Source organism: Nematostella vectensis, chromosome 1 (assembly GCF_932526225.1).
Source record: "Nematostella vectensis chromosome 1, jaNemVect1.1, whole genome shotgun sequence".
NCBI classification, from domain to species: domain Eukaryota; kingdom Metazoa; phylum Cnidaria; class Anthozoa; order Actiniaria; family Edwardsiidae; genus Nematostella; species Nematostella vectensis.
This window is the reverse complement of record NC_064034.1, coordinates 1,498,371-1,520,426: the sequence shown is the minus strand read 5'-3', so window position 1 is coordinate 1,520,426 and position 22,056 is coordinate 1,498,371. Positions and strand designations below refer to the sequence as shown.

The following is a 22,056-nucleotide window of genomic DNA, read 5'->3' as shown; positions in this document are numbered from 1 at the left end:
ACCTGAACAATATGGAATTAGATATACAATAGTAGGAAACATTGTGAACTGAATACAATTTTTTTTAACAATGACTCTCTTGTTCAGCATTAAATTAAAACCAGACTTAAATTCGACGCCCAAAAAATGTGACCCCCTTTAATGCAAGCCCAAAAAAAAAAATCCGCGCCCAAAAAAACGTAGCCCCCTACATATTTGCCACCCCCCCCCCCCCCCCCAATAAACAAGGCAATAAACGGCTCTTGTAGAGTTAGAAAAACCCTCTTCCTCTATTATACTTCTTTACCTCGTCTCCGCGTCACTTATTTGCCTTATTGTGATTCTACGACCTAGAATTCACAGATACTGCAAACACTAATAATTTACCCTGGCCTCGTTTCTAAATGCCATGTAATATGGACGTTTCCTTGTAGCCCACTTTGTGTCATCAGCTTGGGAGGTAAATATTATTACAGAGAGTAAGTTTATTTTTATTTTCGTCGTTGTTGGCACTGTAATTGAATCCTTGGGATAAAACAGGTAGCTAGAGCGTGTACAAAATATGGCCATCTTATACATAACATGTCTGTATGTGAGCATCATAGCAACGGCCTGGAGCAGAGCCTAGCTGAAATCTAAATATAGCTCAAAAAGTCGATTGAGTTTTGCTTGTCATTTAATCCTGTACAGGCCAGTGTACACGACTTTCTTTAAAAAGAAAAAAAGAATGTCATATAATCTTTACTTTAGGGGACCGACCAAGCTAACGCCCGATATTTCTGCTGCAGTTGTTTTCTGATTTTACGTGGATTCTGCAGTGCCCTTTTTTTTTTTTTTTGCTTGCTCAAATGTTTTGGTGGGAATTCCTTTTTTTAGGACGCATCAACCAAGGTATTTCTATGTTTCTAGATTTTTTTAATGATTTTTCTGATTGTTTGTTATCCTAAAAGAGAGACTGCTAAGCTAATTGCTGAATTGGCAAAAAAATGATGTCTTTCAGGACACGATTGTGCTGCAGCTAAATACATCGGATAGTACCGGAATGCACCGCGGTTTTTTGTGTGTAGCCGATATTCATAATGATGTTTGCTGACAAAATAATGACCTTTTCCCATTTTGGTATGCTCAGGGTTATACTTGCCAAAAATTTATTTTGTGTTGTTGTTCAGAAACCCGACCCCAGCTTTTGTGGGAGAAATTTGATTTCAAGAGGTTAATTACCCCTATCCATTATAATATCGGGAATGTGGCGTAGGGTTATTTAAGGTCTTAAACAGTTAAAGGACATATCCCCAAGAGACATATCATATCGTTGATTGCACTCGTGTGAGGGCTGCTGCGAGAGAACCGCAGCACAGCCGTGTCGCCGCTTACGGTGCGATTGAGACGATAGACTCGATATAGTGACGTCGGGGCTATTCAACTCCAATTCGCAAGAGAAGAGGAATAAAGTGATGAATTGAGCCCTAGGACTGGTCTCTTGAAAGAACAAGTCTACACTTAGCAATACTCGCCGTAGCAAGCGATTAGGAGCACACCAAATGTGAGGTAAGCGCGCTATTTCGCCGTTCTCTGATAGCTACCGCGGGGTGCTATTGCTATTTAAAGGTGGAGAGACAAGTTTCTCTCCTTTTCGCTTTGATGGGTGTTTTTCTTCATGATAAGCACTCAATATGGCGACTCCACGTCTCTGCAAGATAGGCCGATTATTTCTAAGCGTTTTCATGGCTAGAATTAAATTCTTCTTCGGGTTGTCTTCCATAGGGTGAGTCTTTTTTTATACTTTCAAGGAGGTTTTATTTGGAACTACATATATCTAATAATTTGTAAATTACAGTACATTGATAAAGCGAGTAAGAAAAGGAAGGAAGACTCTTAATTAGTATACATGATATAAAATATACGCTATAGGTTTTACAGTAGGATATATTGTATGTCAAAATAAGCTCTAATTTTGTATTAGTACCATATTAACGGAACAGTAGGCAAGGGCGTACAATGTTGTAAGACGTTTAGATTGTCTTCCGGATTACAATCGCCAAATTAAGAAGAGCCTTTTGTCCTTAATATTCCATGTGTCTTTAGCTACTTAGTTCTTCATGAGTTACGCTTTCCATTACCGCACTCTCTAACTGGTTGTCAAGAAACCCGGATAGTGACGTTTGTGGTCGTAAGCCGTTGACTCTGCCGATTCTGAATTATTCTCGCTGCACCTTCAAACTTATCCATCATAAACGCCGTAGATAACTTCGCAATATCACACGATCTGTACTTTAAGCTCTTCGACATTGCAAAGGCTATCTTGTTGTATCGGTTACTGCCAAGATGTGTTTTGCGCGGGCGCGGCGTTCATGTTTGTACAGTACGGAGTTTGTTATTCGGTCTGCGGTGACCTTCTTTTGGCTGTCATTGTACGCTATAGTGGTACATGGAGCGGGCAGATGTTCTCGCTCGTGTCCATTGATCTCGCAATGTGGAGACGATGTGTTTGTCGTTTTATATTTCTACATGTTTTTCCAGGCCTTCTAAAACAGAACATTTCACCGCTAAAATGCCACCGCATATTCAGTAATTCGAATCCCCCAAGAGGGAATAATAAAGTTATTAGGAGCCATAAAACATATTTTAGAAAAGCAATCAGAAATATTAGTTCGATTTATCTGGAAGCAACTGTAATTAGCAAAAAAACGTAAAGATAAACATGTTATTATCTTTGAGCCTTTGAATGTGTATTTGAATGTGTGATACTCTCCCAGGAAAAAAATACACCCCGCTATCTCGAATGGTTCTCAAAAATGTGGGTTTTATCGAAAGAAGTGAAATTCTCCCGACTCTCCCACCTTTTTTCCCAAACGTTCGACTTCTAAAGGATTGAATTTGCGAAAAAATTTCCGATTTCTCAAGTGTCTTGCTTGTCCGCATTCGGTCATATTATCTAGTGATCATGTTGCTGTTTGAGTTTTCTTATGGTGAAGAACTAATGATGGTATCGTGTTCGCTAGTTTTATGATTGCTATTTAGGTTTTCATTGTCTGAAAATTACTTGAAAACCTTTCCTCCTAATTGTTTTTTTATTAATGTAAGAAGCAACTGTGTTTTTTTTTCAAAGCTTTTTTTGTCGGATTATTTGCAAACCGCACAATGTACTCTACACTTGATGAACACAAAAAGCGAGACTTTGAGAAAACGCTTAAATGACGAAGTAGTTGTCCACACCTCGTGTTTATATAATTAACAACAGAACTGGCCGAACAATGTGCTTCACTAGCAACAATAATACAAGCCGTCCCCGTCCATCCCCTCCCCCCGTTAGAAATTTCCCGTGATATCACGGGGAGCAAAATAGGCTTCTCCATATTTACATGTCGCTATTATTTTTTCATGACGATATCGAGAATATAATAATCACCGAACTGAAAGGAATGCGCGCCTCTGGCTCCTTTTATTCTCACATTCTATTCAAGTGTTCTAGTTTGAAAAACGTCACCACTATTTCACTTAATTCACCAATTGACATTAATATTTCACACGATAATTGCTATTTAATTGATTGACTAAAATGAATACCATTTCATAATTTATTTGTTCCAAATGCTCTGCCTTCTTTGCATGAACATTTCACGGAGCCATAGGTAACTGACGTTTTCAATAATTTCATATTAAACACTTTTTAATCCCTTAGAAGACGGATGGGCCTTTTCACCACAATTATTGGTTGTATTTTCTGCTAGATGATGTGTTGTTTTCGATGGTATAATGGATTTGTAACGAGACCTCATCAGCGAAGATATCACTCTCCAGAAATTTCTCTCCAACACTCGAGGTTGAAGCATGGCAAAAGAGAAACCAAATCCAAGTAGCTCTTAAAACGTCACTTATGCTATTGATGTTGACGTGAAATGCATGATATTTGTAACTGCAGAGTTGTCTTTCAGATGCATGCGACTATTGGGTTGCTCGGTCTAGAAGATATATACGTTCTTTTCGGCTAGATATTTTCAGTGGCGACTTCGGGTGGCAGGGAGACTTCCTTTGACGGAATCCAAGGTATGCAATTTTGCTTTTGCAACATTATTTTAATCATAGGTTTTCTTAACATCATGATCTATATAAAAATTGTCCTCTTAAATAAAAAATATAAACTTTTCGGCGTTTCTAGAGAAAACTAAGGAGCTGAAACATATTACGCCCGATTTCTTGTTACTATGCGCCTGTCTTCAATCAAAGGCTTATTAGTCTCTTGGTATAAGATTAGAATTTCAATGAATATTAATATTATATTGAATATTATATTCAATTGAACGAGATCGATATTGCAAACGAATACATTATGTTCTTCACAAACAAGAACAGAGTTAAGGTAAAGAGAAGGTGGGATTCAAGTGGGATTCAAGTTCTAAAAAAGAACTTTCGTCCAACGAAAAAAGAAACCTTCGGTCCGCTAAGAACATAAAAACATGGGATCTTTTATGGAGCCGAAACCCTAGATCATTCCCGCTTAGTTCAGTTGGTGAAACTACCAACACATTGGCATCTTAGAGCTCCCTTGTAACGCTCCCCGTAAATCAGTACTACTTTATGCTTATTATCTCGCAAATATAAGTGTGTCCCAATATATCTTCAGCAGAGACCCTCCATTTTCTGATTTCAAAATCAACGCACAAGCATTTACAAAATTGATGACTTATTCATTTTACAGGAGAATAACCTATTCAAACCTATCAAACCAACACTAGTTGCCCGACGTAATAATGCTTTATTCGTCTCTAATAGACCAACAGTCTTATCGGAATTAGTCAGACGACATACTGCTGTGATGAAGGGGTTTTATCCATTAAGAGTCTGAAGCACTTCGCTAAAGAATCCAATCGCTCGTTTTCAGACAGAATTTTGCGCCTGGTGATAGCAATGATACCTTACTGACTCGAGGATTCTTCACTTTTTTTATCGAGATTATAAACAAAGGCGATCAATAGTAATGTGCGATGTAGGTTATACCTTGTTTTAAGACAGGATAGTGGGAATAGGATTAGAATTTAGCGAAGACGCTTCCTTAACCCTTTTCAAACTTGCTGTTTGAATTGGGAGGGCCCCCTTCCACCTCTCTGGAACATTCTGTGCAATGCCTATGCCCCTAGAGCAATGATCACCAGATTGCAAATAATCGCCACGAGAAATTATGATGTCATAATGGCGTCATGATTGTGATTTTTAATTGTGTTTAAAATTACAGGTAGGTTGAAATCATCTTGTATTATTCTGAAACATCGGAATCGACACTCTAAATGTTTTATCAAGCAAAAAATATATTAAAAACGTTTCTATTCAATAGTTTTGCAAACTAGTATCCTTAATTTATGAAATAGTGAATAACTACTTTCATCTATTAAATTTATTGGCATTTTTACAAACGATTATAAGAAAAAAATGTACTCACCCCCCCCCCCCCCCCATCCTCCCCACACACACATACACACACAACGCAAGTGCAACGCCATCGCAAACTTGCGCACTAGTGTGACGGATTCTTACTGGTGTCGCGCATGCGCACTAGTGTGACGGATTCTTACGGGTGTTGCGTTTGCGCACTAGTGTGACGGATTCTTACTGGTGTTGCGCTTGTGCACTAGTTTGACGGATTCTTAGTGGTGTCCCACATGCGCACTTGTGTGACGGATTCTTACTGGTGTCGCGCATGCGCACTAGTGTGACGGATTTTTACTGGTGTTGCGCATGCGCACTAGTGTGACGAATTCTTACTGGTGTTGCGCTTGTGCACTACTGTAACAGATTTTTACTGGTGTTGCGCTTGCGCACAAGTGTGACGGGCTCTTACTGGTGTCGCGCATGCGCACTAGGGTGACGGATCTTACTGTTGTCGCACATGCGCACTAGTGTGACGAATTCTTACTGGTTTTGCGCATGCGCACTAGTGTGACGGATTCTTACTGGTGTCGCGCATGCGCACTAGTGTGACGGATTCTTACTAGATTTTTACGGATTACGGATTTTTACTAGTGTTGCGTTTGCGCACTAGTGTGACGGGTTCTTACTGGTGTCGCGCATGCGCACTAGGGTGACGGATTCTTACTGGTGTCGCGCATGCGCACTAGTGTGACGGATTCTTACTGGTGTCGCACATGCTCACTAGTGTGACGAATTCTCACTGGTGTTGGCATGCTCACTAGTGTGACAGATTCTTACTGGTGTTACGCATGCGCACTATTGTGGTGGATTCTTACTGGTGTTACGCATGCGCTTACGCCTGCAGCTAAAAGTTGCGCAGGTTGACAAGGCGGAGGATGCCGAAAATAACTACTATGAGTGCGAATTAATCATTTATTGTCGTGCGACTATTTTCATTCTGTGTTTAAGGTGTCAATAGCGAAAACCATCTCTCTTGACCCTGACCGGAAAGCCGTCTGACCATTTTTTTCCTTAAAAATGGAAGGATATTTAGGTTATTTCTAGAAAATATATTTCCTTACTCGCTTCAGCGCAAACGACCTCGAGCAGAATCTTGTCAGACGGCGGTAGCGATGATGGTGAAGCGATCACGTGATGAGCGCATTCCTCGCCCACTCAAATGATTCATACGCTCCTCCTCCTTGCTTATCTCTGGATACGTGAGAGGCCCTGTTGATTTGTGTTTATGTTCTTTTGACTTCTGGTTTCATTTACGGAAGTGATGAACTCTTCAACTCTTAAGATTCTCAAATCCTTTGCTAAAAAATCTCCTGCAAATTATACATTAAGGAACACTTGCATCAATTCGCCCCGAACAGCACCTACTTCCGGTAGCCACATTAAGGAAGCCTGCAAGTATCTAAACATCGCGACTATAAGGAGACTCCAGATTTATCAAAATATAATAAGTATGAGGCAAACTATGATCATGTCTATATAGCATTTAGCCCATTGTTACTCGAAGGGTTTATCTTTCAATCTGAGGGATCTATTACAGAATGCGGATAGAAAAGCCGCATTGTGGATTTCTGCTCCTTGACGCAGGGTCGCGCTGAGATAGCACGGCGTCAACACGGACCAAATCCGGGGCGCGGAATCGCGTGGGGAGGGCTTCCTTGCTATATGTTGTAACACTAAACACGACCTTCTCAGTTACTTACACCAAAGAGGTTGATTATACCTGCCGTTTAATGCGCTCATAATTTTTTACTGAAAGATTCTATATGATATTTTTTATACGAAGAACTACGTAATTGGGGACAGTTTATATATTCAAGAGACATTAATATCACATTTGGAGAAGTTTTGTTATCAAGAAAATACAATCCCGGTAGGTCAAAGACATTATGTGTTATTACGTTCGATATCTTCTTTATTGAGTGTAGATCTTCTTGCATTTTTACTTTTGCAGTTAAAATCAAGCATTTTGAAATTCATGACCTCTTGTTCCATTTCAGACACAATTATACCATTGCTTAGAGCTCGTCATATCACGCCACATTCAATTTAACCCTTTTTAATTAAAACGATATATTTATGATCACTAGAAATACTTTTAAGCTGTTTTTTGCTACATGGTATGGGTTTTACAATCGTTATACTATCGAACTGTTATTATTATTATGTTATTGTTTTATTCCTATGGTGACAAAAAATAGTCCATTGAAGCGTGATATACTCAATCCACTTACCCCTGGCTGTCATGTTGTTTATGCCATTACAGAACTAGATACAGAAAAGAAACAGAACTAGATACAGAAGAGGAACAGAACTAAAAACGGAGACTAACTGCGTATATCTGAGGACACTATGATGGAAAAGGCTATTCGTCTCTTGTTATTGCTGTGCTTTATCATCATAACCGTGAAAAACGTGGACTACGCGGGTAAGTGTATAATGTTTGACCCTCATAAAGAACAAATCTAATCCGTCGGTTGATTGAACGATATTATACGATCGTTTTTTTTTTTAGGGTGTGAGACTTGATGCAATCTAAAGTTCAACAGTCATGCGCCTTTGAATAGAATTTCTATCTTTTTGTTGCGTTTTATAACTAGACATGGTATACATAGAGTTAGCAAGAAGTCTTTATGTTTATCTCTTACTTTAATATTTTTAACCGTTCGAAGGATTTTTCCGTGTTTATATATTTCTTATTTAAGAAGACTCTGTTGTTCTGCTCTCCCACTCTATCAGACTGGGTCTACGATAAAAGTGCTCTAGCAAACCGCTGCCGCGTCATCAAACATATAAAAAGAAACGAAAAATGCTTAACATTCATTTCTTTGTTTCGAACTACAAGGTTCTGCGGTTGCTGAAATGTTTACGATGATAGACGAGCTTTCCTTTCTGATGCCCAGACGTATGCTAGTAATACCTCTTGCGGCTATTTATTAAACCCTTTAGAATCTCTGTTTATATTCCAAAATATCTGGATATTTAAGATAAGTCTACAAAAAGATTCGATTTTGCATGCCTTTTCACAAAATCAATAACTTTTAAACAAAAATGACCACCCAAACAATCGGTTCCCTGTGATGGAATTGTATCACTCCCCAGGAGGTCACGTGCTTTGAATGTCGTCCGAAAAATAAAGAATTCAAGTTATCACACATTTGACGTACGCTGTCAATCATAATGTCAATCATCCGACACTAGAGAGAAATGCTTTAGTCTTAACGAAGTTGTAGGGCGGGGCGTAGTCACAAAGCCGTCAATCACTTTTAAAAATCAATCGCTTATAATCTTTAAAAATATCTTTGTCTATAAATTAGCTTTCATCGGAAATTGTTCATTTTTTTAAACTCAGAACTATTAAACAGTCAAAAGACAATCTCGTTCTGATACTTTATCTACGTGTTTCGCAGGCGCCAGCAATGCCAGTGCCTTTTACTGTACAGCGGTAAATATATCCTCTTCAGAGATCAGACTAAACTGGCCAGCCGCAGATGAGGAAGATACCTACCGATACGTGGTAAGCTCTCATGCCATTTATTCACGTAGACTTACATGTGAATGAATTATTCTATATCGTATATTCATACATTCTTTTTAATCGTTCAGGTCCAGTACTACCCCGTCTATTCACCGAACATTTCGATGTATGACACAGTACCTGATGGCAAGTCAATGTATTACGTAAGCGGTCTTGAGGAGCAGACTATGTACCAGTTCTCTCTGTTGCGATCAGATCAACTTGGGCGAGACTGGTCGCGGGTTTGCGTCGTCTACAAGAGGACTGGTCAACAAAGTAAGACAACCTTTTTTGGTTTCTATATTTTTAACAGCATTTGATAGCATAAAACAAACTGAAAACTTTAAAAAGCAGTGTTTAAGTGTCTTTGTCACTAAGACACCTTTATGGCCTTCAAACACTTTGTTCATAAAATAAGTGCAATTCGCTCACAATTTAAGTTAGTGATTTCTCGAAGACCAAATACCATTCGATGGCTCTCTGTTTAACCTAGCTACCAACTGTGTAATGGGCGTTATGAAAATAAAAGTGTAAGATAAATAATGACGCTATAACATTTTTACCTAAATTAACCTTAGACTGAGAACAACTCTGTATTATTGATGGAAATGTATTCATTGTCCTCAGCTTTGTACCCAGTGCGAGGTCTGCTCCAATTCGTCCTCAACACCACGACAGCGTACATCACATGGAAAGGCACGAGTGTGCCTGGTTCTAATGTGTCCTACAGGGTCTTTATGGACTGGCTCGAGCACAGGGTGCCCAAGAGTGCCCTCGTGTACGATGGCGATAAGAGGAACGCTGTAGTTACCCGCAGACCCTTGCCTCATCACGTCAAGTTCCACGTGAATGTGGTTTACGAGGAAAGAGTGGAAGGCCAAACAACTGCAGGTTCTGATGGGGTGATCTGGGTATTTTAAAGACATAAAGGGTTTTGATAGGTTGATTTGGGTATTGTAAAGCAAAAAGGGGTTTGATATGAAGTTTAGGGTATTGTAAAGCAAAAAAGGGATTTGATAGGAAGTTTGGGGTATTTTAAATTGATAATTATCAAGTAATGATGCCTTTTTTGATAGATAATTTCATACTAGATAGACCATAGTGTTTGTAATATCCTGAATCTAGAGCAATATTTAGTTACAGTGGTTAGCACAGGCCGCGTGTGGTTAGCGCAGGATAGCTCGGTAATTAGGCGACTTGCACTAAGGAATCACTCCAGGTTTTACCGAAAGGATACCAACAACCAAAAGCAACTTATTCAGCTCTTATATATCAGCCAGAAAGTTCCGATGTCAAAAGAGGCTTATTTTAATGGAAATATTTTATCGCTTTCTGTCGTGGAGATCGCAGCCATTTCTGTGTTTATTTCAGCTCGATTTTGCCACTCAAAAAGTCGCACATGATTTCTTAGTGAAAGTCGCCCAATGGTGGATGAACGATCAAGATGTGATTAGGGGGAGTATTAGAATGGGGATAATGATATATAGAGGACAAGAGATCATCGTGGTAATAAGGGTAATGACGGTGGTTATAATGATGATGATAACAATTGTGATGATGATAATAAAGATAACATGATAAGGTTGATGACGACGATCATGATGATAATGATGATAAAGTCCACGCTAGGGATGATGACAAGACAAAGCACAACTATAATGAAATCTAATCTTGAAATGAACGGTCCCTTCCAGCGACACCCACGCACTTTCCCGTACACACGCCCGACTCGTCTGACATCACCTTGAAGGTCAAGGTCATCATATTCAGCTGGAACTTTATCCACCTCAGCTGGAACCCAGTCCCCGTTCAACAAGGCGACCTCACTTATGTGATCCAGTATAAAACCACTGAAGAGGAACATCAAGTGAGGACGTCACAAGATAACGTCATACTTAGCGGTCTTCGGCAGTTTACCACTTACCAAGTGCGAGTGCGGGCTCAGCTTAATAACGATGAAGTCATCGTGACGTCAAGCTGGAAATCTGTAAGGACAGCAGGTGAGTTTGTCAATTTTTTTTTTTACAAATCTGTGAGATCAGGATTCTCCTTATTAAACCGTTATTTTGTTTGTAGTGTTTCCGTGTCACGCGTAACTATATTGAATATTGCGTTATTTTGTTGTGTGACAGATTAAGATGAGTGTTCCAGTCACGCGTTAACATATTGAATCTTGCGTCATTTTGTTGTGTGACAGATCAAGATGAATGTTCCAGTCACGCGTTTACATATTGAATCTTGCGTTATTTTGTTGTGTGACAGATCAAGACGAGTGTTCCAGTGGAAAGCACACGTGTGATGAAGACGCCGAGTGCATCAATATGCGAGGGTCATACACATGCATGTGCCGCGAAGGGCTTATCGGCGACGGGCATTCGTGCAAAGGTGCGTGTAACATTGATGGCTTATCTCTGGTGTACGTTGTTTACGCATGTCTTTGTTTAACTGGGAATTGTAACATTGATGGCTTATCTCCGGTGTACATTGTTTACGCATATATTTGTTTAACTGGATAGTGTAACATTGATGGCTTATCTCCGGTGTTGTTCACGCATATTTGTTGCCTCACGATTAACTAGGAAGGGTGTATTGGTAGAGGCCCTTCCCTCGACCATGAAAAATAATTCGAGGTCTTAGTACCCTGAAGAGTATAGTTTATCGGGCTTTCCTTGAAACAACGGTCCAGTATCATTTCATAAAATCATCCCCATTGCTGTGTTTTAGTTCCTGAGTTCTCTACCGCTGACCTCCTGACTTATTGTCCGGCTCATTACGAGAACGGTATCATGTGGCCACGTACTGCGCATGCGCAAACACAGATACAGCGCTGCCCAAAGGATTCAACTGGTAAGCAATTTCTATTTTTTTTATTTTAGAAAAAACAATGTTTTTGTTCTGTCGGGAGGGCAAATCCTCGGTGACGTTGACATTCCAGCCAATTTACACTGGTCGCCGTTAGAGCAATTACACAGAACATCTTTTGTGGATTGAATTTGTATCCCAATACTAGTTCTAACTACACTCAAATGTTTGCATTTGACTTTTCTAGGCGTGGCATCGCGACAGTGCTCAGGGCCAGCGGACTCTCCCGAGTGGGAGATCCCGGATATGAGTCAGTGTGTAACAGATGCAATAGCAAGAATACACAAAGAGGTGGGTAGCCTGTAGCGATTTTGAGCGCTTGCCATTCATACAAACCATATTGCAAGCCACTAAGAGATGCTTTCGATACTTTATCAGCTTGAAGGCCCGGATGTCAAGCCCTTTCAAGTTGCTACAAAGCTGGAGCGGGTTACCACTGACCACAACGACAAGAAACCGCTGTACGCAGGTGATCTCAGGCTCATCGTAAGCTCGGTGAAGATCTTGTCACGTGACGCATTCCGACGTGGCCTGGGAGAAGCAGATATCGCTCAAGCTAAGACACTTGCCAAGGTGAGATGTTAACATACTTGGGGGGTAGGGGTGGGGCAAAACACTTGCCAAGGTGAGATGTTAACATACTGGGGGGTGGGTAGGGGGAAAGTTGTCCAAGTGATATGCGTGTCAAATGTATCAAGCGTGGTCTTCTGCCAGGGAAGATATCGATAGTTGTTCTCTTGTATAGCTAATTCTCGTCAAGCGCGGGAAGATATCGATAGTTGTTCTCTTGTATAGCTAATTCTCGTCAAGCGCGAGCGAGGCGTAGTTTTGCGGCAGTCGCCACCTGCGATTGATCGGGTGCTTGGTGTACTCGTCGCACTCGTCCCTGAAAAGCTACAATTGAATCAGCTTATAATCAACCGAATCAGTTTTATAACTCAGACTATAATGCAACTAATTGCCTCTCTGTACAGACGATTCTTCAGTCTTCAAGCAACATTCTGGACCCAAGCACAAGGGATTCATGGAAATACATGCCGAAGGCAAGATCTCATTGCTTATTATGTGATATTAATAGTGGAATAGTTGATCGTAATTATCATTAGGTGTTTTAAATTAGCTACCTAAAAACTCTAAAGAATTCATTGGATACATTTTCTCTTAGAAATTTGCAGAGAGAGAAGCCAACGACTTGATTGAGAGCCTCGATATGATGGCCGATCAGCTTGCCGAAGCTATTGGCGACTCGCAGACCCTGCTACAGCGCAGCCCGAACATCGGTATGACCTTAATATAATGCTTATGTTATCAATGGTGCGATTTCCGGTACCTTAGTGGTACAGACAAAAGAGCAGGGGGGGTTACCCTAAAACTCACATAGGTTCGTAAAGAAACGCTAGACGATAGCAAACCTATGAAAAAGCCCTAAAATGGATATTACTTCAGAATAATTTTACACGCTAAGGGATAGGACGAGCATATTACGCGCTATTTACGTATTGTTTCTGTGCTTTTAGTGCTTAGCGTACGTGGTATCGGAGCCAACGATCTGGGTGAACAGCGGCTGCCGCCAGGCGAGGACACGCCGGAGGATTTCCTGTCAAGGGTTACAGTCCCTGGCTCCGTGCTCCAGCACTCTTCTCAAGGTAATGGGTTATTTATTTAGTTGTTTATTTATTATTTGTTGGTTTTTTATTTTTTGAAGTTAAATAATTCGGGACCAGGGTTTCTAAAATGATCAAAATATCATGCACATGATTTAACTATCTTTATTATTTCTTTCCAGGAAACCACAAACGCTTGACTTTTGTTTCGTTCAAATCAATAAAAGACCTGCTTCAGATGTGAGTTGTGTAAATGTTAGTGGTAGTGTCACGAAGTAAATCACTTGCAACTTACAACTACTGTAGTAATGCGTGATAGCGAATGCGTGATAGTGAATGCGTGATAGTGAATGCGTTATAGTGAATGCGTGATAGTGAATGCGTGATAGTGAATGCGTTATAGTGAATGCGTGATAGTGAATGCGTGATAGTGAATGCGTTATAGTGAATGCGTGATGGTGAATGCGTGATGGTGAATACATGATAGTTAATGCGTGATAGTGAATGCGTGATAGTGAATACGTGATAGTGAATGCGTGATAGTGAATGCGTGATAGTGAATGCGTGATAGTGAATGCGTGATAGTGAATGCGTGATAGTGAATGCGTTATAGTGAATGCGTGATAGTGAATGCGTTATAGTGACTGCGTTATAGTGAATGCGTAATAGTGAATGCGTGATAGTGAATGCGTGATGGTAAATGCGTGATAGTTAATGCGTGATAGTGAATGCGTGATGGTGAATGCGAGGTAGTGAATGCGTGAGAATGAATGCGTGATGGTGAATGCGTAGTAGTGAATGCGTGATAGTGAATGCGTGATGGTGAATGCGTGATAGTGAATGTGTGATAGTGAATGCGTGATATTGAATGCGTGATAGTGAATGCGTGATGGTGAATGCGTGATAGTTAAAGTGCATGGCTATTTCGAAGTTTTCCTGATGACAGACCGTTGTATTCCTATAAACAAGTAGCTGATTGGCATCCTTTAATATTTTAGTTCTTCACGAGGTCACGTGGACTCCGCCGTCGTCTCGGTAACGCTGAAGCCATTAAAGAAGAACCAGTTTGACGAACCAATCACCATCACCATTCGGCGGTCAGAGGTATGACGTCAATGACAATAACCATAGCAACAACTCATTAGTAGTAATGACGTCAATAACACTTGCCATAGCAACAGCTCGTTAGCAATAATGACGTCAATAATATTTGCCATAGACGCAACTCATTATTCGTGATACGCTCTCACGCGCGGCATACCTAGACATTGCTCTTATTTCTGGTTTGATTTCTAGAAACCCCATTCTGGAGTACCGGCGTGCGTGTTTCTCAACGGCACTAAAGACAGAAGGTAAAGATAACGAGGGAGTGCTCAAGTGATAGAGATGCGCGCATGCTTTTGGCCATGCTCGCTTATCTACACTCATCCCTGCTAAAGACGACACAATGTGCTGGTTACTTGTATCTTTCGAAACCAATGATGCTCGACTTTCGCCCAATGAAATGGCTGGCTGAATAAGAACTCATTTGTTGATTCTCATTCTTAGTTCCAGACTCTCTTGGTCAGGTGACGGTTGCACGGTTGGCAAGACGAACTCTACGCATGTGCAGTGCCACTGTCGTCATCTCACAAGCTTCGCGGTCCTAATGCAAGTCAGCGATGGGGGCACAAGCAAGGTCGAGGTACGCTATGCCTGAATGTGCAGACTCATACCCAGTCACTGGGGTTTGAAAGAAAAAGCGAGAAAACAAAACGAAGAGTTGATTTTGAGTTTTCTGCGGTGTGCAATGCTTTTTGGGAAGGACAGTTTAAATCCTTCATAATCATTTGAGCGCCTCTTGCCTCTTTTTTAATCATCTATTAATTATCAATCATTTATCAATCATTAATCAGTCGTTTATTATTAAACATTTATTATCAGTAATCATTTATTGATTAAAATAAATCGCGTCTGGGTACGAGTCTGGAAAATATATGATGATGATGTGAGGGTGTGAATAGATGTGAATATATCCTTGTGGTTTATTTGCAGCCAGAGCATCACTTCGCGCTGACCCTAATCACCTACATAGGCATCAGCCTGTCTCTAGTCGGTCTTATCGTTGTCTTTATGACGTTCACGTTTATGAAGTTCCTGCGATCTCCGCGACATTTCATCCATGCCAACCTTGCTCTGTCACTGGCGCTCGCTGAGATGGTATTCCTACTGGGCATCGACAGAACTGAATACCAGGTAATGCTCATGATATGATGAGTAATAATTATGATGATAATAATCGTGATGACAATTGATAATGATAACGATGATAAATGATTATGATGACAGATGATTATGATAATGGTTATAAATGGTGATGAATATAATCATGGATGATGATTATTAGGTGGCGGTGATGCTGAATGCTGCTGCTGATAGTGATAATGATGATGATGATGATTCCTCTAGGTTGCATGCAAGATCTTGTCCTTTGTCTGTAGGTTGTATGTCTAATAATTTCTCTCCTCCTCCAGGTTGCATGCAAGATCTTGGCCATCGCGATGCACTACCTGTTCCTCGTTGCATTCGCGTGGATGGCGCTAGAAGGCGTCATCCTCTACCTGATGCTTGTCAAGGTCTTCCACAGCAGCGTATCAGGCAGAAAGACCAAGACCATCTTTTTCGCGTGCGGATGGGGTGAGTGAGGCAACTTGAATTCCGGTTCTATTGTAATACGCAAGGTACTATTTAGGCCCGCCGCTTAGTTACAGTTGCTATCAATGGAGGCCCTTAGGGCTCTGTTGTACGTAAAGTTTTTTTTTTTGCAAATTGCGGTAGAACGCATTTATATTTTTCATGGCGTTCGCCATGTCACAATTTATTTGCGAGACAAGTTGCAACCAAAAAAATGTAATAGTTTTTGCACTATTGTTGTAGGCTGAGAATCCCTCTTATTATCCAGGATACACCGTCCATCAACTCGAGCGTCATAGAAATCCGTACGGAAGATGTGATTATTTGTTGTTTTTTGTTCCTTAGGGCTTCCTGTCATAGTGGTCGCCGTCTCGGCTACTGTGTACCACGAAGGTTACGGCACACAGACGTTGTAAGTATATTCTTAACTCTCCCGTAGCATTTAAATTGACATCTTCATGTTAAATTACCTTTCTTGACGCAATGCCATCCCCATTTCAGCTGCTGGCTATCGTTGGAACGTCATTTCATCTGGGCTTTCGTGGCGCCAGTGCTTGCCGTCATACTGGTAAGTACTTGTCTTGTCGTGCCGCGATGCGATAGCTAGTACGCCTGGTATGGCTATCTAAACATACGGTCAGGGCTTGCGATCGTTCCGATCCTCCGCCCCAGAAACTTGAACTGTACTGCAGCCACACAGAAAACGGCTGATAATTGGGCCTAGGTTTGGTCAAGGTTCAAAGAGATCCTACATTCTAAATGTAATGAAACTAACTCATAATGTACTGAGCCTTGTCCTATTTCTTGTATTTCTAGTTCAACTTTGTTTGTCTTGGAAGGACGTTTTACGTGATGGCCAAACGAGGCAGTAATGGTAGAAAGGAAAGCAAAGTGGCCAAAATCAGGTAATATATATACAAGCGAGCTACAATTATGAATAAAGCAAATGAATGTTTCTGCAAATATTCCAATTCCAATCATTGATCGTAGGAATGAAGAGATTATTTTACCCTGTGGCATTTTTCGTCCGGTAGATACTGGGCCCGATCCTGTTGCTTACTCACGTGCATTCTTGGGGTCACGTGGTTACTTGGAGTGTTCTTCGTCAACGAAGAGACGCTGGTGATGGCCTACTTGTTCAGTATTCTCAACGCATTGCAGGTATGTGGAGTGGATACCACTATTATCCAATAGAATAAAATCGTTTTCTGGATTCACCTAAACAGCTTATTGTACGTTTCAGGGTGTGGCAATTTTCCTTCTTCACTGCATTGGAGACCACAAAGTAAGTAAAATAATAAAAGCATAAATAAAATAAACGCCTATGCCTCCAACCTTTCAGAAATTGGTTTTAAATATTGCTCAACCATTTCTCTTGACTTACTGATGTTCGTTTCTCAGATCCGCCAATGATATCGTGATCTGTGTTATTCCTCAGCGCATTTATCTTGATGACTTACTGGTGTTTGTTTCTCAGATTCGCGCCGCCTATCGCCGCATGGTGAAGTGCCACGAAGACCCACTCTCTTCATCGAGTGCAGGCAACAAGACAACACGAGGAGATCCGACCTCCAGCGCAGAGAAGCGAAAAAAGGTGAGAGGACTCGTGGGAAGCTCTTTTACCACTCGGAATATGATGTGCAAGGCAAATATACAACAAGAGGATGTCAGCCGCCATTTTATCATCCTAGCATCCGTTCGACTGATTTTGGAGAAGCGAATGCAATATCTTTTACTGTCGTCTGATAATTTGTCTGTTGCTGATAAGGACTCAAAGAATTGGTGAGGATTGCTGAGGTGTCAAGCAATTTGTACAAAGTGCATTCTACCAAGCTGCTGTGAATATCCCTACAAGTCCCTTATTCCAGGATGTAGCATAATGCCCTGCACACTGCCCACTATAATGAAAGCTTCAGATGTAAATTTGCAGTGATGATTATGCCAAAGCCAATCCATACTCACATTTCATTCACTATTTCAATATCCTTCTTTTTTAGAAACGACTTGTCAAGCAATCAACAATGTCATCAATGCTTAAGACACCGTATATCAACCCGCAGAACAAACTCAACACGCTCCCTCCCCCTAACGAAACAAGTAAGCAGAACAACTCAACATGCCCCACCCCCTAACGAATCATATAAGCATTACAAGCAGTCTGCATAACGGATAGGGGACTGGGCTGAGAACCTTGTAATAGGATTGTGGAACCGTTTGTTTCAGCACGGCAAACATCTTGGCTTTGTAACCAAGCAACTTATAGAAAATTGTAAGGGCTGTGCCCTATGTTCCGCATGATAATTTTTAAATCTAGTCAATTTTTTTTCATAATTTCATATAGATTACAATCAATTTACATGTATTTATATATATATATATATATATATATATATTTATTTAGCTTTATCAGTAAGAATCTACAATTTTAAATTTTTAATAATCAGTATAATTTTTATAATTTTATCTTTTTTTTGTGTCCCCCAATTAGTAGGGGTTTTATCCCCGGCTAGAGGTTGTTTATGACACTTTAATAAAGTTTCTATCTATCTAACCATGGAGCCCCGCTCTCCCCATTACCGCGGTCTAAAATTTGTGTGGATTTCAAGACATATTGGCCCTACCCTGGTCTTAAAGGCCTCGCATATCCTAGCCCAGTTAGTTGCGTGACAATCAGAGCATTCAAGCCTGCTACGTTAGGCCACCACACTCCATAAAATCCTCGATCCCCTATCTGAATATTTTATCTAATAGAATTGTTTTCAATATTGCATTCTGAAATAAATGTTAAATTTTGTGTGTATGTGTGTGTGTTTTTTTGAAAAGTTTAAATACTGGTGAATTGTGGACAGTGTAGAATTTAGACTTTTAGTTTTTATTTTTATATTGAAATTATTGTTTCCTTTTTTTACAGCACGTGACCCAGTGAATCCAAATCCTGTCCCTAAGGTCAAGGTTGATGTCAATGAGATCAAAGAGGATGACGGAAATTGCATGATGCAGTTCAATGAGGATAACGCTCGGTTCATTGAGGATAGCGTGCCGTTCAATGAGGATAGCGTGCCGTTCAATCATGAAGAAGTTCTGTCTAATGGCAAAGAGGCAAACGTCAATGACTACGCGATCCAGGTGAACGATGAAAACCTTCATCTCAAAGATGAAGAGGTTCACCTCAATAACGAGAGAGTTTATTTCGACGGGAAAAACATCCAGTTTAACGACGAGGAAGCTCATTTTGACGATATGGAGGTAAGATGGTTGACGTATAATACGCATGCGCCGTATCAGAAGCCCGCCGTCATTTTAGTATATGCTTGTAAGTGCTTCATGCGATATCATAGCAATCTTGACCTTATTTCTTACAGGAACCAATTGAGATGACCAGTGCAATCATAGAAAGCGAAGTGAAAGTAGCCTTATTAAAGCACGGGAACGGTACAGCAAACTGGGTGTAAAATGTCACGCAACGACGCGTAACAAAAACTGCATTTAAAACACCCTGCGTCAAGCGTACTGGAATGATATGGATATTGATGTCACGCAACACCACGCGAGCCTACTGGAATAATAAGAATATTGATGACACACAACACCACGCGAGCTTTTTTATATAGATGTCACGCAACACCACGCGAGCGTACTGGAATGACATGGTTATAGATGTCACGCAACGCCACGAAAAGCGTACTGGAATGACATGGATATAGATGTCACGCAACACCACGCGAGCGTTCAGGAACACGCCACACGAAACATAGGAAGAAATGAGTAAAAAAATTACATGTTGAATGAGCACCGAGTAGTAATTCTGGTATGGGATTCATTGCAGGTCCTTGTTGCCAAAGCTGATGGCACAAATGACGCATCGCATACAAACACACTTGTCCGTTTTAGGTCAAAATTCAAACAGACTTTAAGTAATAAGCAAGAAAATAGAGCTAAATAACTATTGTAATCACTTTTAACGTTAGCATTTTGAAAATGGATTATTTATGTTCTTTAACTCCTCCAAGGATTTGTAAATAGAGAAATAAATAAACAGATATTTATCCGCCACAGTTTTATTATATTTTTCACGAAAAAAGCAAGACCTGACGTTAAGAGTTCTCCATGAGTAAGATGTCCGGGGTGCATGTCGGGTGAAAATATATTTTGAATGCCCGTATTGCGTGACGCGGTCACTCCTAGGTCATTTCCTTGGCATGCCAAGATTGCGTGACGCGGTCACTCCTAGGTCATTTTCTTGGCATGTCAAGATTGCGTGACGCTGTCACTCCTAGGTCATTTCCTTGGCATGTCAAGATTGCGTGACGCGGTCACTCCTAGGTTATTTCATTGTCATGTCAATATTGCGTGACGCGGTCACTCCTAGGTCATTTCCTTGGCATGTCAATATTGCGTGACGAACCACCAGTATCAATCAGTATTCCCTTATGTTGCGTGACGACCACTCGTCTCGAAGAACCACAGACTGATGTCTGTTGCATGCATACGCGAAAGCGACTGAAGGGAGGGAATTTGCTTGTGCATCTGGACCTCCTTTCATCTCCTAGCACAGTAGACCTTTGTAACCATTTAAGCCTCGTAGCAAACAATATTATAAACATCTACAACAAGGCGAGTGGACTGTGTTGGGGTGCGCTGCGATTCACTTAATATTTGGTCTCGTTAGCCATTTTTATCTGGGTCAGCACGTTTGTTTGCATTTGCCTAGTACTCAAACGCCCGTGATTCCTGCTCTTTCTTTAACTTAATCGCGTCGCAGCTCATAAGTGGATCCGGGAAATCCACAGGTCTCCTATCCTTTTCATTCTTAGGCACCTTCATGTAATTTTTTCCGTACGATTTCTCCAGCATTTTATTCCATGTGGACGGTACTGGGAATATAAACCCTTCAAACTCGATTTCCTTCAGAGGAAAAATCCCAGCATTGCTTAAGTCGCCATCTTTTACAAATATATCGATCATCATTCCATCGTGCCAACCACAGCCGTGTTTTATACAATATTTATAGCAGCTATGACGGTCTCGCAAGCGAGGGTTGTACGGTCGCTTATACATCCCTATGATCTGGTGCCGTTTGGAGCGATAGTTAGCCGGCCTCAACGCGGGGTCTGACTCTGAGTTCTGGAAGAAAATATCCTTTGGCAGCTCTTGTGCAGCTTTATTAAAGAATATCACGTAATCCTTCAAAGGCATGGATATATCGATGTCCGTGTCCCAAGGTATGTTTCCTTTGTGTCTTGCAGCTCCAAGCATTGTGCCACTCTCCAGCCAGTATCGCAGTTTGTGTTTACGCGCGATGAGATCGAATATCCGCAGCATTCTAGTTGTGACAAGTTGGCCCTGTCGATGATCTAGCCTTGCGTTCATGCGAATATCAGGGCACGCGAACGACTTCTTGTCCCTACCCCATTCACAATACCCTCCGATATCAGTGTAACTCTGCGGACACATGTCTCCGTACCTAAATGGAATGCTGCAGAAGCCTCCTTGAATCGGTCTCTCAATGTTAGCGTTAACCACATTTCCAACGTCGATGTACGTCAAACCGAAGCCTGAGTTATCCGAGGGAACACTTGGTATTGTCGGCGGTGGTTCTGTTGTCGTGGGAAGTCTAGTTGTGAACACTGGATTCTCCCCTTTCGCCTGGTTTACTTGTCTTTTGCGAGTGTTTGCTTCGTCTAGGAGCGTTTCAAATCTTTGAAAAACACTGTGTTCTTTTACTTTCGAAGGCGAATGCTTGCGGAATTGCAAATGCCCCGTGGACGATGTGAAAATGAGGAGAAAAAAGGCGGCAAGGCCGAGTAACACGAAGAAGAGTCGTCGAGGTGACATAAATAGTGACTGCATTTACACTTCGTGCGTGTCAGTAACTGAAATAATAAACAAAACCACCGTAGAACACGAGCTAAAGTGACACATGAGACAGGATAAAGAAAAGGTTTTGGGTTTCAGATAATGGGTTTTCATGTCACGTGGCTAGGTTGTCAGCCGCTG

At 41.0% G+C, this 22,056-nt stretch overlaps 2 protein-coding genes across 4 annotated transcripts; one reads left to right on the top strand and one right to left on the bottom strand.

Annotated features, from left to right (window-relative positions):
• Positions 1 to 1,167: 1,167 nt before the first annotated feature.
• On the top strand, positions 1,168 to 20,112 carry LOC5516323 (adhesion G protein-coupled receptor L2). Of its 3 annotated transcripts, XM_048728831.1 has the most exons (30): positions 1,168 to 1,527; positions 3,915 to 4,026; positions 7,190 to 7,276; positions 7,670 to 7,831; positions 8,814 to 8,920; positions 9,010 to 9,196; positions 9,548 to 9,811; positions 10,615 to 10,920; positions 11,183 to 11,305; positions 11,645 to 11,767; positions 11,970 to 12,073; positions 12,161 to 12,355; positions 12,757 to 12,825; positions 12,948 to 13,062; positions 13,300 to 13,428; positions 13,569 to 13,626; positions 14,385 to 14,490; positions 14,683 to 14,738; positions 14,935 to 15,070; positions 15,421 to 15,621; positions 15,900 to 16,062; positions 16,405 to 16,471; positions 16,561 to 16,627; positions 16,876 to 16,964; positions 17,094 to 17,220; positions 17,303 to 17,344; positions 17,537 to 17,653; positions 18,057 to 18,156; positions 18,971 to 19,305; positions 19,422 to 20,112. In XM_048728831.1, exons 4-30 carry the CDS (start codon positions 7,756 to 7,758, stop codon positions 19,509 to 19,511), a joined length of 3,552 nt encoding a protein of 1,183 aa, XP_048584788.1. In that variant the 5' UTR covers positions 1,168 to 1,527; positions 3,915 to 4,026; positions 7,190 to 7,276; positions 7,670 to 7,755; the 3' UTR covers positions 19,512 to 20,112. The 3 variants fall into 3 exon arrangements, with proteins under 3 accessions (XP_048584788.1, XP_032242051.1, XP_032242053.1); XM_032386160.2 differs by lacking the exon at positions 7,190 to 7,276; XM_032386162.2 differs by lacking the exons at positions 3,915 to 4,026; positions 7,190 to 7,276.
• Positions 20,102 to 22,036, bottom strand: LOC5516322. The gene has a single exon (XM_001636343.3). The coding sequence runs from the start codon at positions 21,907 to 21,909 to the stop codon at positions 20,767 to 20,769; it is 1,143 nt and encodes a 380-aa protein (XP_001636393.2). The 5' UTR covers positions 21,910 to 22,036; the 3' UTR covers positions 20,102 to 20,766.
• Between the last annotated feature and the right edge of the window lie 20 nt (positions 22,037 to 22,056).

Excerpts from the sequence above, each read along its gene's own strand:
- LOC5516323 (XM_032386162.2), top strand. The coding sequence starts at position 7,756 with ATGATGGAAAAGGCTATTCGTCTCTTGTTATTGCTGTGCTTTATCATC. Across the intron at positions 8,921-9,009 it reads AAGATACCTACCGATACGTG|GTCCAGTACTACCCCGTCTA; the intron begins GTAAGCTCTCAT and ends TTAATCGTTCAG. Across the intron at positions 19,306-19,421 it reads CTCATTTTGACGATATGGAG|GAACCAATTGAGATGACCAG; the intron begins GTAAGATGGTTG and ends TATTTCTTACAG.
- LOC5516322 (XM_001636343.3), bottom strand. The coding sequence starts at position 21,909 with ATGCAGTCACTATTTATGTCACCTCGACGACTCTTCTTCGTGTTACTC.